This window comes from Lissotriton vulgaris, chromosome 3_2 (genome assembly GCF_964263255.1).
Source record: "Lissotriton vulgaris chromosome 3_2, aLisVul1.2, whole genome shotgun sequence".
NCBI classification, from domain to species: Eukaryota; Metazoa; Chordata; class Amphibia; order Caudata; family Salamandridae; genus Lissotriton; species Lissotriton vulgaris.
The window spans coordinates 212,547,362-212,571,566 of NC_141690.1; the positions used below are offsets into that span (position 1 = coordinate 212,547,362).

At 45.8% G+C, this 24,205-nt stretch overlaps 1 protein-coding gene across 1 annotated transcript in view; it reads right to left on the reverse strand.

Moving 5' to 3' along the window:
* Nucleotides 1-24,205, reverse strand: part of UVSSA (UV stimulated scaffold protein A) — a 287,721-nt gene that overhangs the window by 72,994 nt on the left and 190,522 nt on the right. The window contains exon 10 of the mRNA XM_086964233.1: nt 13,413-13,568. Coding sequence (XP_086820359.1) covers nt 13,413-13,568 — 156 coding nt within the window. The remainder of the gene's footprint in view (nt 1-13,412; nt 13,569-24,205) is intronic.

Sequence of the window (24,205 nt, forward strand, 5' to 3'; positions counted from 1 at the left end):
GGCGGCCACAAAGGATTGTCTCTGCTGCTGAACCATTTTCGTGTAGTCCGGGAAGATCATTATGGTGTGATTTTCATAAGTAAGCGAACCCTTGTTCCTCGCCTCCCGTAGTATGGCATCGCGGTCATGATAGTTCAGCAGCCGGGCAATGACCGGCCGAGGACGCTCCCCCTCAGGCGGCCGTTGAGTCAAGGCCCTGTGTGCCCGTTCAATCACAAAGCACGCCGACAGTGTCCCCTCGGGGACCCAGCTCTCCAGCCAGTGGGTCAGGAACCGCTCCATGCCATCTTCCTCACACCGCTCCGGAAAGCCGATAAAACGGAGGTTGTTTCTCCGTGCGCGCCCTTCGGCATCTTCCACACGGGCCGCAAGAGTCTTCTGGACACATTCCACCTCTGCCATTCTTTTCTTTAGGGCGCCGATGTCCGTTTCAGTCACCGAGATGTGAGATTCAGTTTCAGTGATCCGCGCCACCGCGTTCCGGAGGTCCTGGCGAAGCAGTGTAACGTCCGCTCCCACTGCCCCAATTTTGGCATCTAGCATGTCCCGGGATTGGGTAATGGCCGCCAGGATAGTCGCGTTGTCCGGCCCCGATCCGCCTCCGCCGCCAGATGCCCCGGCGCCGCCACTGGGCCCGGCAAACTTGTCCATGGGGCCCTGCTTGGGCGGGCCCCCTCCACCACCCCTGGTCATGGCCGCTCACGGACACAGCGGGTCTTCACACTGGACGAGGCGGGCGCCGCCCGCGGCAGGTCCAGCAGGCCTTGGGCAGCAAGTCCACTACAATGGGCACAGGAGGCCTCTGGCCCCGCGTCTGGACGTCGGGTCTGGTGACCGTGTAGGAAACTGTGGCAGGCGTCACGAAACTCGAGGCCCCGGCTTCATAGGACCGGACAGGCCCCCACTACGCCGTGTCACCCACAAATGTTCTCAGGGTCCCAGAGGGGATGGAGCCGCCAGATCCAGGCACCGGAGAAGACAGGGCCCACCTCAGGACCGACAGCGCTCGCCGGGCACCACCCACGGGCCCGGGGTCCGAGTGCTTCAGGGCCGTCCGGGGTCCGCACCGCTGACGTCACCCTCGGCAGCGCTCCGGCAGTTGCCACTCGGCGTCTCCAAAATCGAGGTCCGCGGCTCACGGCCAGTCGCTGGGCCGCACACCGCTATCGGCGCCTCAGGGTCCCGGTGGAGACGAAGTTGCGGGATCTCGTCACCGGAGATAGCAGGACACACTCCTGGATCGGTGTCAATAGCTAGGAATCTCCTGCGGGCCCGGGGGCCAGGATAAGTGATGAAAGTAAGTTTGGGCCGGCGGGAGCTCTACTAAGCTGCGACCGCCATCTTCGCCCGCCAAGCCACGCCCCCCCCACCTATTTAAATTTTAATACCCTACATTGCTGCCTAGCCGACCACGAAGAGTTCTTACAAAAGGTCACCACCAACCACCTAGGGGACTAGGGAGGGTTAGGGTTCTGAGGGTTTTCAGGTTTAGTAGAGTAGATCATATTTTTCCGAGGAGTGCCTTCCCGGTAAGAAGGTCCAAATGGCCAACGGCCACAACACAGTTGGTTTTGATCATTTACCCAGGGTCCCTACCATGCTATATCTGGGACATTATAAGAAACTGTACTGCTCTATAGAGACTTTCTTTTGGCAGACAGATACAGCTATGTCAACACCATAGCTTGACATCTTGGGAAGTCTTAAATCCGGATCTCCACAGGATCTCCACAGGATCCTTGCCCTGCCAAGTGTCTAGCAAATATGGCCCCTGTTCTAAATGACCTGGTTAATCCCATCCTGAATCTGTCGCTCTCTTCCGGGGTAGTTCCTAAGGCTTGGAAGAGCGCCATGATCCTGCCACTCATTAAAAAACCAGCACTCGACCCTTCAGTCCATGCCAATTACAGACCCATTTCCCTACTCCCTGCTCTGGCGAAAGTGACTGAGAGGTTTGTTCACAGATCTATTTCTAATTTCATCGAGGAAAAGGGTCTCTTGCATAGTACTCAATCTGGCTTCCGTGCAAATTTCAGCACGGAGACTGCGCTCCTTGAAGTCACAGATGCCATCAGGGAGGAGTTGGATGTTGGAAGAAAAGTTGTACTGATTATGCTAGACCTGTCGGCGGCTTTCGACACCGTTCCCCACGCACTTCTCCTATCCTGACTCTGGGACTTTGGTCTGCGGGGAACGGTGTGGAATTGGCTTAAATCCTTCTTAGCCGACCGCCGACAGACAATCTGGGCGCCTCCCTACTCCGCCGAGATGTCACCACTAGAAGTGGGGATTCCCCAAGGTTCCATCTTGAGCCCCCTCCTTTTTAACATCTTTATGGCCCCCCTGGCGGTGACGGCGGAGTCTTTCGGCGCCCGTATTGTCACCTATGCTGACGACACCCAGCTCCTCTTTGTAAGCAACAAGGATGGCCTTTTTGACGATGCCCAGGTTAGGGGCTGTTTGAGCGCTGTTTTTGAGTGGTTTGGGCGTCATGGACTGAAGTGCAACTCCGACAAGTCGGAGTTGCTCTTCTTTGGTTGTACCTCTGAGCCTGATTGGAAACCCTGGTGGCCGCAGGATATGTTCCCTCCCACTAGCTCATCCTTGAAGGCCAAAAATTTGGGAGTTATGATTGACAATGAGTTATCTTTCGGACTGCATATTTCATCTCTTACTGGGAAATGTTTCGGCATCCTTCGGATGCTTCGTAAATTTCTCCCTTTAGTCTCCATCCAGCACAGGAAAATCATTGTCCAGGCACTGGCCGGCTCTAGGCTGGATTATGCGAATGTTTTGTTTCTGGGACTTCCCAAATATCTGGTTAGGCGTCTACAAATCGACCAGAATTCTGCAGCCCGAGCCATCTTTGGTCTTTCAAGAAAAGCCAGAGCCACTGATCTTCTCTCAACCCTACACTGGCTACCTATTGCTAAAAGGATTTTGTTTAAAACTTTGACCACGACTTTTAAGGCCCTACATGGTATAGGCCCCAAATATATTTCCAAACGATTGTCCTGGTATCACCCCTCCAGATCTCATCACCACCCCCTTTTCTGAATCGTTTTTGGCCACTATAGGTGTGGCAGGGTATACTCAGACATGAGTCCCTTTCTCACTGCACCATCAGGATTCAAGCAAGCCGGGCCGAAGACGGCTGAAATGCCAGAAACCGGTCCCCGGTAGCTTGTCTCCTTTCTGGTGAAGAATTGGCTTGGTAGTTTAGTCTGCCCTGTTCCCATGATGCACTGGGCCAGGGACAGACTGATTTGCATATAGCCAGGTTCTGAGCTGGGATGGTGCAGTGAGATAAATAACGGTGATGGATCAAGCCCTGATCTTTGGACTGGGTAAGAGTGGTCTGCTTAATTCAGACACTCTGTTCATCACCACCCCCTTTTCTGAATCGTTTTTGGCCACTATAGGTGTGGCAGGGTATACTCAGACATGAGTCCCTTTCTCACTGCACCATCAGGATTCAAGCAAGCCGGGCCGAAGACGGCTGAAATGCCAGAAACCGGTCCCCGGTAGCTTGTCTCCTTTCTGGTGAAGAATTGGCTTGGTAGTTTAGTCTGCCCTGTTCCCATGATGCACTGGGCCAGGGACAGACTGATTTGCATATAGCCAGGTTCTGAGCTGGGATGGTGCAGTGAGATAAATAACGGTGATGGATCAAGCCCTGACTTTTGGACTGGGTAAGAGTGGTCTGCTTAATTCAGACACTCTGTTCATCACCACCCCCTTTTCTGAATCGTTTTTGGCCACTATAGGTGTGGCAGGGTATACTCAGACATGAGTCCCTTTCTCACTGCACCATCAGGATTCAAGCAAGCCGGGCCGAAGACGGCTGAAATGCCAGAAACCGGTCCCCGGTAGCTTGTCTCCTTTCTGGTGAAGAATTGGCTTGGTAGTTTAGTCTGCCCTGTTCCCATGATGCACTGGGCCAGGGACAGACTGATTTGCATATAGCCAGGTTCTGAGCTGGGATGGTGCAGTGAGATAAATAACGGTGATGGATCAAGCCCTGATCTTTGGACTGGGTAAGAGTGGTCTGCTTAATTCAGACACTCTGTTCATCACCACCCCCTTTTCTGAATCGTTTTTGGCCACTATAGGTGTGGCAGGGTATACTCAGACATGAGTCCCTTTCTCACTGCACCATCAGGATTCAAGCAAGCCGGGCCGAAGACGGCTGAAATGCCAGAAACTGGTCCCCGGTAGCTTGTCTCCTTTCTGGTGAAGAATTGGCTTGGTAGTTTAGTCTGCCCTGTTCCCATGATGCACTGGGCCAGGGACAGACTGATTTGCATATAGCCAGGTTCTGAGCTGGGATGGTGCAGTGAGATAAATAACGGTGATGGATCAAGCCCTGATCTTTGGACTGGGTAAGAGTGGTCTGCTTAATTCAGACACTCTGTTCATCACCACCCCCTTTTCTGACTCATTAAAAAACCAGCACTCGACCCTTCAGTCCATGCCAATTACAGACCCATTTCCCTACTCCCTGCTCTGGCGAAAGTGACTGAGAGGTTTGTTCACAGATCTATTTCTAATTTCATCGAGGAAAAGGGTCTCTTGCATAGTACTCAATCTGGCTTCCGTGCAAATTTCAGCACGGAGACTGCGCTCCTTGAAGTCACAGATGCCATCAGGGAGGAGTTGGATGTTGGAAGAAAAGTTGTACTGATTATGCTAGACCTGTCGGCGGCTTTCGACACCGTTCCCCACGCACTTCTCCTTTCCAGACTCTGGGACTTTGGTCTGCGGGGAACGGTGTGGAATTGGCTTAAATCCTTCTTAGCCGACCGCCGACAGACAATCTGGGCGCCTCCCTACTCCGCCGAGATGTCACCACTAGAAGTGGGGTTTCCCCAAGGTTCCATCTTGAGCCCCCTCCTTTTTAACATCTTTATGGCCCCCCTGGCGGTGACGGTGGAGTCTTTCGGCGCCCGGATTGTCACCTATGCTGACGACACCCAGCTCCTCTTTGTAAGCAACAAGGATGGCCTTTTTGACGATGCCCAGGTTAGGGGCTGTTTGAGTGCTGTTTTTGAGTGGTTTGGGCGTCATGGACTGAAGTGCAACTCCGACAAGTCGGAGTTGCTCTTCTTTGGTTGTACCTCTGAGCCTGATTGGAAACCCTGGTGGCCGCAGGATATGTTCCTTCCCACTAGCTCATCCTTGAAGGCCAAAAATTTGGGAGTTATGATTGACAATGAGTTATCTTTCGGACTGCATATTTCATCTCTTACTGGGAAATGTTTCGGCATCCTTCGGATGCTTCGTAAATTTCTCCCTTTAGTCTCCATCCAGCACAGGAAAATCATTGTCCAGGCACTGGCCGGCTCTAGGCTGGATTATGCGAATGTTTTGTTTCTGGGACTTCCCAAATATCTGGTTAGGCGTCTACAAATCGACCAGAATTCTGCAGCCCGAGCCATCTTTGGTCTTTCAAGAAAAGCCAGAGCCACTGATCTTCTCTCAACCCTACACTGGCTACCTATTGCTAAAAGGATTTTGTTTAAAACTTTGACCACGACTTTTAAGGCCCTACATGGTATAGGCCCCAAATATATTTCCAAACGATTGTCCTGGTATCACCCCTCCAGATCTCTCAGATCTTCGTCCCTATCTAAAATGAGTGTTCCCATTATCAAGCGCGCTAGAGCAGGAGGACGGTCTTTTCGCTACTTAGCTCCTCATGCTTGGAATGACCTCCCAATTTCTTTGAGACAGACCTCTAGCCTTCTGTCCTTCCGAAAGGCCCTTAAGACATGGCTTTTCCCTTAATTTGATGTTGCTTCCTGTGTCTGCGCGTCCTTTCAGTGTTATGTTCTCCCTTCTTCGGTTGGGTTTCCTTCGATAAAGCGCCGGGATACTCCGTGGAGTGGCCGTGCGCTATAGAAGTATAAAAATAACATAACATAACATAGCCCTCTATCTGGTTAACCTATGACAATTGCATTGTTTTCTATTATACGGATATTCTAGTTGATGTGACCCTAAATGCCGGTTTTTCTTTCTCTACATAATGCCACTAAACAAATGTTTTACAAAAAATACACTTGGTAGGCTTCACTCATCACTGCATAATGTTTCCGATACCTAGAAGGTTCAGAATATCTGCCTTTGTCTTTCACTTTGGGGATTGATTAGGTTACTCAATAGCCCCAAATTCTTAGTATTTTGGTTATTTGTTGTTACAGTCATTCTCCCATGACAGTGTGGTGTTGCACCCCTGAACCCCCAATTATCAATGAACACTAACTTCAACAACTACGATACAAGACTAATATTATGCTGAACATTACTTTGAAAAACAAGCAGCAAAAAAAATGCACAACATGAACAGGCAACCCATGCCTCTGATCTGGAAAATTGGATATCAGCATTCTCCTGAGTAGATCAGTAACAGGCACTCATTCACTCCTCTTGGTTGCACTCCTCTGCACTCAATTTCACAGCAATTCTACAAGGTGAGGTCTTCATTATACAAAGGAACGTGAGAGCCTGTAGCTCTGTCTTAAGGTTAACGCTGTATGTTCCTCCTGTACCCCAAGGAAGTTGAGAGATCTTTCTATCGATCTTTAGATATCTAACACTAAGACTGTCAAGCACAGTGTTGGACCATGTCACGGATCCCAGAACTGGGCATTCTACCCGTAGCCCAGTGAGAGCTACCCAAATGCTTTAAGAGACCCCTGCGGTTGTCACACAATCCACATGTCCAGAGAGCAGTCTTTTGTAGTCCATTCGCCAGAGGTTTGATTTATGTATTTGCCAGCTTCCCTTCACCTGTGTCCAAGTTGGTAGAGGTATTATAACCAAGCAGAGGTACATAAACAGGGTTTCATGAGTTATGTTGGATCAAATTGACTGGAGACCATAAATACAAGGTGCCAGAAAATATTGGGGTTACCTCATGGGATGGTCGATTGGTGGCCCATTAGCGATTTGGCTCTTTTTACTAGTTGAAACAGGATTTTCTCAGCAGGAGCTGTCTGGCACTAATGCAGCCCAGTAACCATGAGATAGACTAACAAACAGATAGATAAAATGTTGTCCAAAATGAGGAACATAGTACCTTGATTTGATATAGAGTGTCAGTGGGAGCCTTCCGTCTGACCGATGAAAGCCCACATGGAAGATGTTTTCCCATTAAAGACAACTATGTTCCAGGAAAACCCAGAGCACAAAGTCAGTCTTAATAATCACACGTTTAGCCCTTGGAATGAATCCCCCAAATAGCAAATAATGAACGACATGAGCCATAAACTGCACCAGATTAGAATATATTGCTACCGTTGTCTAATGTTGCCTGACTTTAATTATATGGTAGTCAACTTTTTTTCTGGGCTATTCTGAACTATGTTAAGTGCTGTTGACTCGTTATGTGGTCAACATATGTGGTAAACCATTTTGAGAGATGGCTGGTGCCAAACACTCAAAGGCACTGAATCATTCTTCAAGTTGTTATAGTGCGTCACTGTATGACTGTATACTTTAGCTTCTTTTGTTAGATAATCTAGTCATATATTGGGGGTATTTTGATCTTACTTACACATTGTTGAATCTATATTCCATATTGAGGAATGTATGATATCAAACAATGAACCCTTCTTTCAGTTCTTTCTTGTGCATTACGGTCTCTGTGTGACATATGCTTTAATTCAGGTATTCATGGTTCACACTTTATTGATGAAATAAAATGTGAATTATAATTCGACTAAGCCTAGCATAAACCTAGCGCCGTGATACCCTCATGGGTGATTAGCTGTGTTCTACAAGTCCAAGTTGATTGATTGATAGATAATACCAGGATGGCTTCAGCAACATACCACAGTGGAGAAAACATATCAGAGGAGCGCCAGCTATGCCCATTCATTCAAGTGATTAATTGCCATTGTATGTCTAGTTGTCTCTACATCAAGGACAAAGATGCAAGATAATTATCCTTTTGTCCTTGCTAATAAAAGAAAAGAACTGTCACTATAAAGGGAACTTTATTTGCAAATGTTACTATCATGCAAATGCAGTATGAAAATTGTGAAGAGGTGAATAATTATCTCACATGGGAAAGGGGACTATTTTTTATTTTTATTTTTGACAGAAGGATAAACTAAAACTCGTCCACTCTGCAGGTGCTTTACATAATTCCCTGAAGCCTAACCTGAGCATAGGAAGGTAAAGTGACAAGTGGAAAAAGTGGGAAATATCTTTTAGGCATTATGATTTAATTTCCCCTCAATTCAAGATTCCTTGGTGCACTAACAGACATTTGTGAAGGGCTCAGAGATTTCAAGCATGCACCAATATCATAGCCTAATTTTGCTACACATATCCCACCTGAGTGAATACAAAAAACATCTCTGTGGTGTTTATCAAGCAAATCTTTTGACGAAAATGATATTGCCTCAACAAGCCTAGGGCACCTCTAGAGGGAGCCGACTGATATATCTCCACCTAACTCCGGTATCATCTATAATGCTGGATCCAACTCTCCCCACCAAAGTCCCTAGGAGCTAATACTTAGGGAGAGGGGATCTGTATTACTTAGGGTCCATAGCCCATCTGGGCAAAAGGTGCATCAATCGTAGGTCATCATTAGTAGACACTTCTGTTAGCTCTTCAGAGCACTGATTCAAATATCTTGAAGCAATGGGCAAGAACAAGAAAGTGGCATCACACTGTGCAATTGGAATTTTGGACTATAGGACAACACCCGTTTAGTCATTAACTGTTTAACGCAACAAAGTCTGACCACAAGGCCTGGGGTGAGGGCTGATCCAACAGCCAGAATTCCTAGTTCTGGGGGCTGATTTAAATATCAGTTTTTCCCATATTTCTTTCAGAGACTAGACCACCTGATTCTCGAGCGAAAAACTAAGTGTACTGGAGGACAATGAACTGCGTTTCAGGGCTATGCTCAAAACTCACCTATATACTGCATAGAGGTTGGCTGTTCTAGGCAGGTTCGCTGGTAGCTTAGCGCGGGGACACGCCGTGATGGCGTTACTGAGCGCTCTATAAGCTCTTTATTATTATTATTATTATTTAGTTAGCTCCATACAAATTCTCAACACTTAGATCCAGATTAGTTTTAACAGAATAATTTTTATAAGTGCGATAAACCACTGCACAACGCAAGAAAAAAATCAAGAAGAAATACTGAGCCACAGCAAGGATGACAGATCCTCTTCGGTTCTATCTGCAACCCTTATAGCTATCTAATTTTGCTCCACTTGCGGCATTATAGATTTATTTTTAGCCTAGTAAGTTATTGGTAAATGGTTCCTATTTTTGTAATATCCCTTATCTGGATATTAGATGGCTCATCCCTTGAGCGTCTTACATTCAACATTACCTCCTGTAGGACTTAAGCATTGTCATTAACGTAGCTATCAATCAGAGAGCCAGGAATACCCCATGGTGACTTCAGTTAATCTCTGCCAATGAAAAACTCCACTTCGGCTCTGCATGAGCTCTGCATTAGTGCAATAAATCTTTACTCTTCCTCTCTCCGCACCTGGGCCATTCATTTGTACACAATAGCAATAAATTAGTAAAAAAAGCAGGAATGAATTCTGAGTGTTTATTAATGTGAAGCCATCACATTGATTGGAATGATTGGAATATAAAAAAAAAATATATATATATATATATATATATATATATATATATATATATATATATATATATATATATATAGTACAAAACTGATTACTTTCACTCATAAGAAGTGTCCTGACAAATAATAAATACTTAATTACATGCAGAAAGTGTGTGGCCTGAGTGAAGTAAAGTGTAGCAAAAAAACCAGACATGAATTACTGTTCCCTAAGGTTACGGAGAAACCCAGTGGTAGACACACGAGAGATACCAAAAGGTCTTTGTTACATTCAATTACCATACCGAACCATCACAGTATTCAGCATGTGTAGCTAGAACCAACGGTTTCTATAGTGCAAGATAGACACAGGAGATAGAAGATGTAGATACAGTTCTAAAGTCAGAACCCGTTAAAAAAGTACCCATCAGCCCACTCAATAGTGGAACTTCGTCATCTGGGATTTCGTGTTCTAAAAGTGGTGTCCAGGCAGCCCTTCCCCAAGGAGTTCTTGAGGCCAGCTGTGGACCCAATGGTTGAACGTTCAACCAAAGAGGATGACTGAGTATAAGAAATGAAGAAATGAATATAACAGAAAGGAAAAATGATAATCCAAGTGATTAAAAATACCTATCTTGATGTCAATAAGAAAACTTTATTAGGTTTTGCCCATCAAGACGGTATTATTAAAAGCAGGTATTATTAAAAGCAGAGTGATAATAGCGGAAAAAACAAGTCGCTATTTACCATAGATGTTATGTGGTCAACAGGTTTCAGCCTTTGTAGGCTTTCGTCAGGACCTTGTGATCACTACTGCAACACCTACTTTAATGCTGTGAAAGATAAACTACAGACATTCTTAAAAGTGATGTATCATCTCCCAAATTTTGGGGATTTGGAGCCTCACCTCACCTGGCAACGGCTCAGGACAAAGGAGGCCACGCACTCTCCGTCGTTACCTCGTGCTATACTAAGCCGAGGGGGAGGTAAAGTAAGTGTTGCAGTAGTGATCACAAGGTCCTGACGAAAGTCTACAAAGGCTGAAACATGTTGACCACATAACATCTATGGTAAATAGCGACTTGTTTTTTCCGCTATTATCACTCTGCTTTTAATAATACCATCTTGATGGGCAAAACCTAATAAAGTTTTCTTATTGACATCAAGATAGGTATTTTTAATCACTTGGATTATCATTTTTTCCTTTCTGTTATATTCATTTCTTCACAACTTTTTTGAGCACTGCAACTAAGCACTATCAGCCTTATACTCAGTCATCCTCTTTGGTTGAAGGTTCAACCATTGGGTCCACAGCTAGCCTCAAGATCTCCTTGGGGAAGGGCTGTCTGGACACCACTTTTCGAACACGAAATCCCAGATGACGAAGTTCCACTATTGAGTGGGCTGATGGGTACTTTTTCAACGGGTTCTGACTTTAGAACTGTATCTACATCTTCTATCTCCTGTGTCTATCTTGCACTATAGAAACCTTTGGTTCTAGCTACACATGCTGAATACTGTGATGGTTCGGTATGGTAATTGAATGTAACAAAGACCTTTTGGTATCTCTTGTGTGTTTAACTGTATAGTTGGGGGACAAGATACCAGTAGGTCTATAAATAGTTTCTCCCCTTGGGCCCCCCCTCCAACCTTTCATGTTTTTGTGAAACCCAGTGGTAAACAAGAGAGACAACCACCAAGGTTGATAACAGGATTCAACCGATACCACACGAATCTCCGTAAAATCTTAACCAGGCACTGGCCACTGATCCGTAATGACCCAACCATAGGTCAGACGGTGGGTAAAACACCTCTGGTAACATTCAGAAAAGCCAAGTCGATGCGCAGCGAGCTAGTCTGCAATGCCCCAGCCCTTAAAAAACAAAAGAACTGGCTACAATCCCAAAAAGGGTTTAAGAAATGCAGTAAATGCAAAGCCTGCAACCACGGTATAAACACCACTAATGTGGAAGTACCTTTCAGAAGATTTCCATGTAAAATCAGGGAAGTCTTCTCATGCAAAACAGAGTTTGCAGTGTACGTGCTCACATGTGAATGTGGTAAAAGATATGTGGGATCCACCCTGTACACATAAGAATTCTGCAGCACCTACGTGCGATTGCAAACGAGGACCAAGCTTACCCGATAGCCAGGCACATCCACGAAGTACATGCAGGCAATGCAGCAGGGCTCACCTATTTTGTCATCGACAGCATACCCAGGAATGTCAGAGGCGGAAATCGCAAACTAGCGTTACGCCGCCTGGAGTCGAGATACATTATTCTCCTAAACTCCAAAATCCCGTCAGGTTTAAATGTGGATGAGGCCCTGAGTGTCCATCTATAAACCAACCTGTCTATCCCCTCTTATCTTTCCTGAGTACCACTCTTAAACATCTGTTGTAAAATTAAAATTTAATCTAGTCAATAAAATGTATTTTATTCACGGAAACCCCTCACATGTAAATAATGGGCATGCACAAAGGCATAGACTTCACCTCACCCCATGTTTAGCCACCTCTGTCGAACCCTAAGCCCCTTGCAAGCTAGTCCCTATGGTATCATAACCTTTAAGCAGAGTATGTACTGGTCTAACTAAACCCTCTTTAACTGCCTAAATACGTGCCCGTGGTTTTTACCTTTAAACACGAGCAGCGCGTATTATGTAAACACGTAAATCAGTAACCGGTACCCAACCGGAGTATGGTTCAATATGTTTACAAACATTTACCATTGTCTTAAACAATAACACAGCTGACTTACCGCGAGGCATATGCGGCATGCTATGTGTCACCGGGCCGTGGTCTAACACACAAATCACCGGCCGCTTGCAGGAGCGGAACATTTGTGCTCTCATCCTCGGCACGAGTGTCCAATAACAGACACACAGACTCCCAACTCAGCGAGGCCCAGCCAATCATGCGTTATGTCGTGCACATGTGTTAATACCAGGGGCCAAGGAATCGGTAAACAGACTCTATACAGAACAATGTATGGGTCAATGTTAGAGATGACGTTTTTTTAAATAAACATTCACAGAGTATTTTATTTTATGTTATTGAGCTAATGGGAATGGTATGTCCTATTGTTTTATTTGTTGAATGTTATATATATGTCCACGATAACAAGTGAAGAAAGACTACCATGAAGTTAAAATGTGCAAGTCACCAACTTGTTAATTCACGGGGTGTAACCATGTTCACCATAGCAACGGCCAGTTGTAACAGGTTGGCTAATGAATCACATGACATACTTAACACATGTATATATATGTTTGGATGAAACAGACAGATGTTAGTGAGCAAGGCGGGAGCAAGCCGCCGAAACGCGTCTGAGCAGTAACTGAGCATGAAATAAAACGTTTGAACTGAGATTCACGGAGTCAGCGCCTTCTTTGATGGGAAGTTTGGTGTGGTAAAGAATATATATATATATATATATATATATAGTACAAAACTGATTACTTGCACTCATAAGAAATGTCCTGACAAATAATAAATACTTAATTACATGCAGAAAGTGTTGACCTTGGAGTGTGTGGCCTGCAAGATGAGGCTTCTTTTGAGGGAAGAATATTTCAATTTCACCTCCTCCCTCCATCTACTTGCTGATCTGGACAATTATGAGCCCTAGAAATCAGCTGCCATATCAACTCTAACATGCAGAAGATTTCTGTAAGAATCTTTTACCTACACGACAAACTGTTGGCTGTCATCTCTCAGCCTAGGAAATTGGCATAGGAATCCCTTGTGGGTGGCATGGCCATTGATTACTTTGTCTTAAAAAAAAAATTTTTTAAATGTACATACTTGAGAATTTTTCCTGCAGTTGGCTGGTCCTCTCCCCAATAATACAAATCCACTCCGTATGGTAAGACAGGGGCTTTTGCTCGCTCTTCTTCATGTGTACCTTCATCAGACTTGGTTTTATGTGACCCATTTTCTACATTAGTGCTTTCAGACATGCTGCATGAAGAGTAAACAAAAAGATAACGTGGACAAAATTCACCATAAACTAACATTTCAGTTTAATTTATTTTCTGAATTAATTCAAGATGTTCCATCAGATCCATTGAATTATGGAGATATCACATATTTAATTACGAAGACTTTAGTATTGTTTATTGTTCCACAAAAAGTATTTTAATGATCAAGTATAATATCATACATACATTTATTTCTGCTTAACACACTATGAAACAGACACAGAAACTGCAGAGTGGTATAACAATCATTTGCAATGCAATAGGTCTCGCAGTTACGCAAGTTTAAGCTATTGGCATTGTAAATAATAATGGCTTTTATATAGGTTTTTAAAAAGAAAACAAAAAGAAAAGGCATTGTTATTTGCAATTTCAATAGCTTAAACTTGCGTAACTGCGAGACCTATTGCATTGCAAATGCTTGTTCTGATGGCCATTCGGTTAAAGTAGCAGGACATAATGGTGGCCTAAGGGAATGGAGTGAGAAGGAGTATTTGTGTGAATGATCAGGGCACTGATGGTGTGTTTCAAATTGCCCTGCTGTCAGAGAAGTCTGCTGTTAGTGTGGGAATGCCACATTTCAAGGTTTGGCCACGCAGTAGATTGGTGTTAGTGTGTTTCCGCTGGCTTAAAGTTCAGAGCTGATCTCAGGAGCAGGATGCTTGGGTTGTGGCATCTATTCTCTTAATGGGACTACCGCACTAGCGAGGCCTGTGGGGTTGACTGCTTCCTATGCGAAGCCCTCACACCACAGGCAGGTCTAGGGAGCAACTCTGACCCGTTGCTTTCTCCGAAATTACCTAAAAAAAATGTGATAAGTGTAACCGTGTATACCGTGACTTTTATCTTGCACAAACACTCACGGTCCTGGAGATTGAGTTTGTGCACAGGTGAAGAATTTATCAGATGCATAACCATTTCCCCAAGACCCCAATAAAAAAAAACAAAATAAAAGAGGTGAGACAGAGCAGTTGCTGGAATATTCAGGCATCGGTGACTTAAGTACACTGTGCCAGAAACAGTGTCAGTGCTTTTGAAAACCTTAGGAGGCAGGGCAGTTTACTTGCTCCATGTTTACTGTCACCATGGCATTCTCGTTTAGGGTCAAAGTACCTATGCTTTGGGGCAGTCATGCATGTTTTTCACGGCATAAAAATAAAATAACTGGAACATCAGCAGCGCCTGATATGACGCAGTGCCCGAAAGGGGGTTTGTCTGGACGAGGCAAGAAATCGGTGGCAGTGTACGAGAGAAATACTACAGAAGAGGGGTTCTGCCAGCTAGAGTGTCTGAGATAGCATGGTGTCTGGAAAAGTATATGTTTGCAGCCAGGATGGATCAGATTGGGTGGTGTTTTTAGTACACTGAGGCTGGGTAAGTCATGGGCAAAATGGGAGGAGGTGAAGGTGGTGGTGTCCGGCAGACTGACTGTGTTGGCATGGTGTCTGAAGAGTACCTCGCAAGAGGCATGTCTCGAGAGTGGCCATGATGGAGAGGGTGAATGTCATGTAGAGAAGACTGTGCTTGGCACGTGAGAGAGACTAAGCAGAGTATTAGAGTGCATTATGCCATCCTACAGTAGATAATGGTTCGGTGTTTGGAGGTAGTCACTTTCCGGAAGGCTGACTTAAATCAGGGAACATTCAGGCGAATAGATGAGATGGTTGTGGCTTTTGTACAGCGTCCATGCATATATTAAAATAAAACAAATAAGGATCAAATGGGCGCCGTGCAACAACATCATGCGCGGTGCCTGCACAGATCAAATCAAGCAGACGCCTAGTGCAACTCCAGGGAGATGTTCCTCACCAGCTGCTCCGGGGTCCAGCAGGCGATGGGTCCCGCCGACTCCTGCCTGCAGAATGGCAAGGTGCTGGTCAGTGGCATTCCCGGGCTGAAGGAGTTTATGTGGCTCCTGGTGCGCCCCAAGGACAGTGGCGTACTAACCACAGCCTGCAGGGCTGGCAGGCAGCTGGGAAAGGGGTCCTTCTTCTCAAGCTACAGCGGGGCGCTCTCGAGGAGCGTGGCGACAGGGGATGGGGGAAGTGGGCGCCGTCATCCTCCTGTGGCTAAGACGCTGTAATTAGAAGAGCCGGCCGGGGAACTCTACAGTATGCAATGCAAAGCGGCGTGCCGTGCTCGCACACCATACGCGTGCATATCTCCTGTCCGGGCGCATGCACATGTCCTGTCGGGCAGGCAGGCTGAACGAAGACAAGGAGGGAACAAAACATGCTTCCCGCCAAATAAAAAGCACGCATTTGGAAGTTGTGCCAATAAAAGCATGGGTGGATCTTCCACCCTCGCTTCGCAAGCTAAAGCAATAATAGATCATGGCTAGAGCGAGCAGCACATGCGCTGCATCGCTAGACGAGACCTAAAAATGATGAATAAGTCTATTAATCTCTGACGTACACCTACAATTTATGCAGATTAACTCGCTTTTTGGGTAATCATAAAATCCCAGTTCTGGGGTCTGTGTGCAGAGACTGCAGGCGAAGTTGGGGAGTCCACAAGAGGCAAAACCACGGTGAACTCTATCGCTGGAGGACCATGCTGGCATTGTTAGCTCACTTCAACTTGGGCTTGGAGCAACGGGTGCAATGGTGTCCTTAGGTGCCAAGTTTCGGTGGTCTTGAAGTCCTCTTAGGTCTCTCTGGGTGCCTGCAAGATGCAGGTCCACTGCTTCACAGGAGCCTTAGTTCCTGGGTGAGGTGGTGGCAGGTCTCCCATGCTTTGGGGTCTCAGCAGTTGCAGGACAAGTCATCTTTGGCACAATTAACAAAGTCAGCAGGTAGGTCTGCAGAGTTGGCGTATAGTCAACCGCTGGAGTTTCTGTTCTTGCTCTTTGCAACTCTTCACGTCTGTCTTCTTTCAGGTCCGCAGGATCTGACTTTCTGGTGCCAGAGGCCCCCCTAAATACTGCATTTTGTGGCTTTGGGGGAGTGAGGGTGGTAGCCAATGGGCTACCTACACCTGGGGGTAACTGCACCCTGTCTCAGAGTTCCCAAATTTGCAGTCACAAAGATGGCTAACTCTGAAAAGCTGTGTCCACTTCAGATTAGGCCCCCGTAGGGGTGGCACTAGCCTGGGGGTGGGCACACCTGCCTGACTAGCTAATTTTCCTGTCGGTCCAGGTGCCAAAGTGCTCTGGACAGAGGGGGCTGGCTTCTTCTCCTGTGAGGGGAGCCAGATTCGCATTTCAAGTAGGTGGCTTCTTTGAATCTCCTCTGCCTTGAAATGCTAATCAGCAGGTCATCCTGTGGGAGGGGATGTGAACACCCTTTTCCCAAACAGGTTGTTTCTGTCCTTCTGAGAACAAAGGACCTGCCCCTGGGAGGTCAGAAACTTACCTCGGGTGGCAGGCTGCCAAAGACCAGTCAGCCAACGCAGCAGAGGTTGGCAGGTTTTCAGGGGCACCTCTAAGGTGCCTTCCGTGAGCATGTATTTACAAATCCACAACTGGAATCAGTGTGGGTTTGCGCATACGAGATGTTTGATACCAAACATCCATATTTTCAGTGAAGCTTCCCTGTCCGGCACAGGGACATATCTGCTCATGCAGCTATAACCACACACGTAATATAATTAAGGCTCCCTGTTTTCCGTTTTTACTGATTTTTACAGATAAATACACACAGAAAACAATGTGTTTCCTGCCTGCATTTATTTTTAAAGGTGTATAAATACAGAAATGTTTGCTTCTTTGAATTAACCTCCGTGCTGTCTTTCATGAATTATAGCCCAACAGCTGAGCAGATAGACAGCATGGTAAATGAAAAAACAGGATGACATTCTTTAAATAATGGCATTTATCGACATGCATTTGTGGTATAATATTAATATTTACCAGTAGATGTATTAGTATGTAATATTTGGTTGCTTGAATAGTGAAATCATGACAGACATCAACGTATGAGTGGGTTCTGAAGGCCGTTCAACATGGTTATGCCCTCTTCCCCACTCATGTTCCTCTTGTCCCTACTCATACTTAGACTTATCATGCCACAATCCTCACCCAGGAAGTTCAGTCGCTCTTGTCCAGAGGGACCCTGGAGAGACTGCCAGAGGATGAGAATGGTGCAGAATGCTACTCCTGCTACTACTTGGTACCCAGGAGAACGGGGTACTCAGATCGATTCTGCTGGGTGCAGTGACTTTCAGGGGCATCCCACCCCTTTCAACGACATCGAGACTTTGATTGTATGATCCGGATGTTGTGGCCTCGGTCCTGTGTTTCGTTTAGACAGTTCTGATGCTTGTTGTTTTTCTTGTGTTTTGCCTTCTACTGGTTTCCATTGCCTGTTGGCATACGCAAGCTCTGTAGTGAAACCTTTGCCTGCAGTATGCTCAGCATTATAGTTGCCTGGGTGTTGGCCAACGGCCGTCGCAAGCACTACCTCTGCAGTGCTGCGCACGTCCATTGGCCGATGCGGCCACGTCCGCTTAATAGAACGTTCCGCATTCGAAGCAGCGAACGGGTTCAAATTTAAACCAAGTCATGTGACATGGATCTTCAGTGACGGCACATAAATGCGCCCCGGCCGTAACAAATGCGCTGGCTTTCAAGAAAGACAGGCAATCTGATGCAGCTTAAATCCGAAAGGCGTAAGATAAAGAGGGATCCCTTTGGAAACCGTAGTGACTTTTGTAAATAACGAATGAATGCGTGGACTGAGTTTTTCCACCCTTCTGCCCTTGCAGATTGAATTTACGGGCAAGTCGCTTTCTAAAGTTGAAGAAGTCGTACCTAGAGCAATCATGGCAACCATTAAGGTAGGTTGAACAGACTGCTGTTCACACAGGCTTCGGTTTCACTAAACGCGATTCAACCCAGAGGCTACACAAGTGCTTTTCCCTTTTGTTTCTTGTAGCCGGCCGGCGGAGCCAGACATTATCCTTCTTTTCGGAAATCGCTAATAAGCTACAATCTGTTTTTAGCAAGGTAAAATTAGGTTCTCCCTTAGTTTCACTCTTATTAGCCGGTTGATGTGGAAGTGGAGCCTTTCAAACTAAAAGTCTTCCTTTACTTTCTTGTTTTTTCATAGTGATATTTGCATTGATGCTTTCAGTGGCAAAAATGTTGCGTGGCGTAAGAGGTGCCAGTACAAAGAACACACAAGGTAAAGTGTTATTACTGTCGGAAAACATCAGAGGAATGTGGGAGTGCTTGCAAGGTTAAATTGATGGTAACACATGCACCTTTTCTTTTAATTTTTTCAGCTCATTTTCCAGGTCCTGGGGGATCACCCTTAAACAAAAAATGGGTTTGAAACGTGTAGACCTTTCTTTTGTCTCCAAATAAGTACTTTTGATAAAGGCCGAGTATCAGGTCTATAGAAGTGTATAACAACCAATGAATTTTATTTCTTAAGACCTGAATACCTAACGATTTGACCGAAATTCTCCCCGGGTTAGTGTTGTATTTTAAACTACGACTGAGGTGTTTCTTCTCGAACCTTTCCTTTGTTTTTTTTTTCATTTCTCTTCTTACTTCCTTTTTAGTGTTTGATGGATTTTGAGCTTGCTCAGATTTGGCAAAATGTTTTGAATCACCAAATGTATTGTAATGTCCTATTTGTAAGTCTATTGTTATATGGTTGTATTGTGATTCGTGATCTGGAAAATATTTGGAATGCTCATAAAATTAATGATATGAACAAGTTTGAAAAAAAAAAGACATAGAACACTTAAAAAGAAAAAGAAAATATTTATAAATGTTCTCAATCACTATGAGTGTCACAAGTGATTGCTAGGAAAGAGACAGTGAATATTTATCAGTATTGGCAGCGGTAGTGTTGTATTGACCAGTTTCTTTGAAGCACTCCGGGCTAGAATCTGCATTCGCTCCAAAAAGCCTGAAGCTATCATAAGACATATCCATAAGAGTTGCCTGCAGGTTCCTAGGAAATCCTGTGGTATTCAATCATGGCTGACATTGTATCACTTCACTAGTGCGAATGGCCCGGGTCACGTAATCTGCCATATCCAGACTGGCTCGCAATATGTACTAAGTCACATCCTGACTTTCATGAATTGCCTGTGAAAACGCATTTCGGAACTCTTCATAAAAGACAGGAAAGATCTTGCTGGCCATATCCCAGAGGATATGAATATAGCGCCCGACCAGATATACTGCGCTCAGGGGCCTCAATGCAAAACTGCCAGTGGTGAAAACCCTTATACCAAACGCAGCAATGCACTATGGTTCCTCTTTCACCAGGGCTATGGGGGAACACATTAGGGTTAGCTTTGCTTATTGAAGCATTAACCACCAAGAACTCAGGAGCTGGGTGTTAGGTCAGTAAGGCAGGGTCCCCAAGGGCAGTCCAGCTACAGGGCAATTCACTGCACAGAGCTTAGACCTGATTGTTGTCAAAGTTCTGTAAGAGTCTCATTAAAGGGCAGCATGGGCTCCAACATTGCACAACAAGGCTACAAGATCTCAGTTAGCAGATTTGCTTTAGTTTCTAGCGTGGGCAACTGAAGGTCATTTCTGCAGATCTGAGGACTACCACCACAAGAGAGGCACTCTTCCCTTTAGGACAGCCCAGCAAGGAGTTCAATTCTGTCTTAGAAGAGGTTTCAAGGCCACTAGCGTTTTTTAAGTCTACAAATAGGCCACCATCACTATAAAGAGGGCGGGGTACATAGTTAGCTCCCTCATCATCTTGTCAAACATTTTGAAGGGACTGGATAGCGTCCAATTCCAATCTAAATTAGGCTTTGAGCCTTCAGTAATACTGTTGTCAAGGTAGTGGCAGAGTCCGGGAATCCTCCCAGAACAGAGACTGCACTTTAATAATGTCATAAAGAGACATTGGCCAGGATGGGCCCTGGGTCAGAGTTGGAATTGGCACCTCTGAAGCGGAGATTGGTGCCAGAGTAGTAGGAACAGGCATGGCCTTCACTGTAGTGTGAGGGGATGACGAGCCCGACAGGTCCAATGGTAAAATATACGCACTCTCAACACCCAAAACATGTACCTGCACGAGTAAAGACCACCCGATTCCAGTATGGAGACAACCCGGTTCAAAACGTAACTCCTACCCCCATGTCCTCTCCCCGTACAGTAGTACACGCAACAGGAAGATGGCGTGTATAACCCCGGAAGAAGATCCACACAGGAGGTGAAAAGGATCAGAGACGCGATCAGCGAGCGCGATATAGCCGGAAGGAAGGAGGAGAAGAAGGAAGCAGACCCAGAGGGAGGAAAAGGAGAAGACACCAGAAGAAAGGCGATACAGAAGAAGCAGACGCGGGAGATCAGGAAGAAGGCGAGACGTGGTACGAGGGGTGGTAGTCCCCACAGGAGGTGGCTGAAGAGCAGAAGCATATCAGGAGAGTTGCGGCAGAGCCGGTGAGTCTCTAGAACCAGGGGGAAAGGAGGGACTGGGGCGGCGGAAGGATTCATATGTACAGGAGGGCGGCGGGAGGTTTAAAGGTGTATAGGAGGGAAGCGGAAGGTGTACAAAAGGGTGGCGGGTGATTCAAGAACGAGGAATTTGCAAACTAGATGGCAGAGTAAGCCGGATTATTTTCTTAGTATTTTGCTTCATAACAGTGTTATTCAGGGGCTAAAAACAAGGCGCTGGCATAGAAGTCTGAATTCCATAACCCTACTCTTCTTGATAACGGGCCCAATATTTTTTGTTGCATTATCCCCTACTCAATCCCATCACCTCTGGTTATTCCCGTGCACACCCCGCCTGACCCTTTGCCTCCTTCAATCCCCCCTCCCCCGTATATCATCCTAACTCCCTCACACTTGCTTTTTACCTGCATATTATTTACACCAACCGGGTGTGGTGATGGAGACCATAGTGTCTACAAAGCCCTAAAAAAATAAACCCTACAAACACGGACGGCTCACTCTTTCTTTCCTCTTCTGAGCCTCCTGGGAAGGTCCATCCCCCGGAGAGACGACCCTTTGACGAAGTGAAGAACACCCAAGACGAATTGGAATCACCTTTACAAAACTCAGAAAGACAATACCTTTGCAAACGTTTTTTATCTTGTTGACTAAAGACCGCCCCCACTGGCCCACTATTTACAGCCTCCACGTCTGTTTATCCGGCCTGCCCTCCCACATGTAGGTATTGCAGTACCAGCCAAAACTAGCTATTTAGAGGACTAACGGGGTCTGTGGATGCCAGCGTAGAGCCTGCTGCTGAAAATCCAACTCAGACCCTTGTTGTACCCATGGTGCGCCCAAGAGACCCAACATCATCATGGGTCTTAAGAAAGGTCTTCACCTGGTGTGGGGTCGACAACGGCCCAGAAAACTCTAGGGTCGTCGGGACAAGATTAGGCACAGGCTCCGACTCAGAATTGGGGCAGTGTCTAGTCCGTCGCCTGCCACATACTGAGCTTCTCCCCAAGTGGAGTGATGGGAGGAGAAGAATCCCATTTGAACTTCCTTATATTTATGATAACACTTGTTATTAGACTCACCCGAATAGGGTGCCTTGAAGCGGGACGTGGAGCAGGCACAAGCCCAAGACTTGGAGAAGGATCAGGCTTGAGAAGCTCTATCTGACTTGTTTCTTGAGCTCAACAATATACAGTTTTGCGAGGGAGGAGCTATGCTCGCAAACAAGATGGCCGCTTAGGCTCCCGGCTCCGCCGGGCTCCGTCGCCCGCCGGACTATCCTGTCAAGATATCCTGATTCTAAGCCCGACCTCCGTCTGTAGGAACTGTTGCTGTGTCCGATGGTGCAATCCCGAGCGTTTTACCGACTCGATCGATGGAGTTACACCGTGTTGTAATTCTCGGCCTAGCCCGGCTGGTGAGCCGGGGCCTCGAGTACTGGCCTGGCCGGGTTGCAGTTGAACATCGGCCGTGGAACCCTGGCGGGGTCCGGTCTCTCGCTGCGGAGGTCATTTTGCCCGATTCTGATGGCGGTCACTCGGCCTGGTTAACATTGAAGAAGTGGTGCCGCGAGGCTGTTGCGACCGTGGGCGAGAGTGTCCTGTCCTGGAGACCGGGTGCGGGCCCTCCCCGAGTTCGAAGGGTTGGGGTCCTCGCTCGCGGCAACAGAGGATCGCTAGCTGTGGCGCTGCATGATCAGCCACAACAAAAGAGTATGTATTTTTTACAGTGATAATCTTCACAAAAACGTTCAAAAAGGATGCTATATATATGAAGACATTTAATTTATTCGAAATTATTATTTTTATTATTTTTTCTCATTTTTTCATTCATTCTACTTTACTCATAAATAAATAACATTTTCTTTACATACAAAAATAAAGTGACATGTTCTGTTTATCCGTCTAAGCAAAACTTAATTAGACATAAGAGAAAGAACCCCAAGCAGTACAACTTATCCACATTTCATTCATTCCATCATGCATACTACTACACTCACTACCCAGTCTAAAAGAACAGAATGGACATGTTTAACAAAAGTTATTTTGCGTTCATAAATAATGATGTTAGCTTTAACATCATTATTTATGATCGCAAATGTTTTTACAGACGCAGAGACTACAAGGATAATGTAAAACTGAGTCTCTTATTAGACTAAATAGCTGGGGATTTTTCTCCACCGCTTCTTCTCAATAAAAGGTACCCAACTAGTTAATAATTTCGTTAATAGTAATCTGGACATAGTACCTTTTGCACAATAATTTTCCTAGCACACTTGGTGAAGGGTTTTCTTCTATTACATCTTCTTTTTCTTCTTTGAACATTTACACTGTCTGCCCTCTCTTAGGTGTCACAAAAGTGTTAAATAAACACTGGCAAACTTCGGGTGTTTCTCAACTATCGCTGTGAGCTCATCTATAGAACAGGTCTGAGAGATAGTTTAACACCTGTTTTTAAAAATTATAGCACGCCAAGTAATTTACTACTATGCTAACCATATTTATTGAGCGCACAGATGCCCCAGCAAAGGGGCGTCCTGGCGCTGGAAGAACCGAAATCCAGACACAGGTAATACCAAAAGAGGACAATACAGCAACCTTAAAGATCCAGTGGAAAAATAAAAGTTTTTACCGCTCTCCTAAAAGCCAAACGATAGTCAATAGCGCGGATGTACACAGGAAGAGAGTTCCACAGCTTAGCAGCAAGCACACAAACAGAGCGGCCGCCAGTTCTGGTCCTCTTAAAGCGTGGAACTGTAGCCAAATGAAGACTAGAAGACCTCAGAGAGCGAGTCGGAACGTAGGGGGAAATGAGGTGCTCCAGGATCTGAGGGGACGCAGGTTTAAGAATATTAAATGAAAGGCAGAGGGATTTGAACTTAATTCGCTGGGCAACCGGTAGCCAGTGGAGCTTCTGAATGGTTTTTTTGGCTGAGCAAAATCTCGGTAGGCCAACCAGAGCCCTGGCGGCAGCATTCTGCACGCATTGAAGTCTTAAGAGTTCAGCCTGATTAGCTCCAAGCAAAAGGGAGCTTGCATAATCCAATCTAGACAGGATCGTAGCTTGTACAATAAGCTGTCTAGTAGGAGCATCAAAGAATCTGAAGGTAGATCTGAGTCTGCGGAGAGTGCCAAAACAAGTGGAAGCCACCTTTTTTGTATGGATGACAAAGTTAAGTTGGGGATCGAGCCAGACCCCGAGGTTTTTGACCTCGGTGACAGGAATAGGGGTCAGGCCAAGCTCAGAAG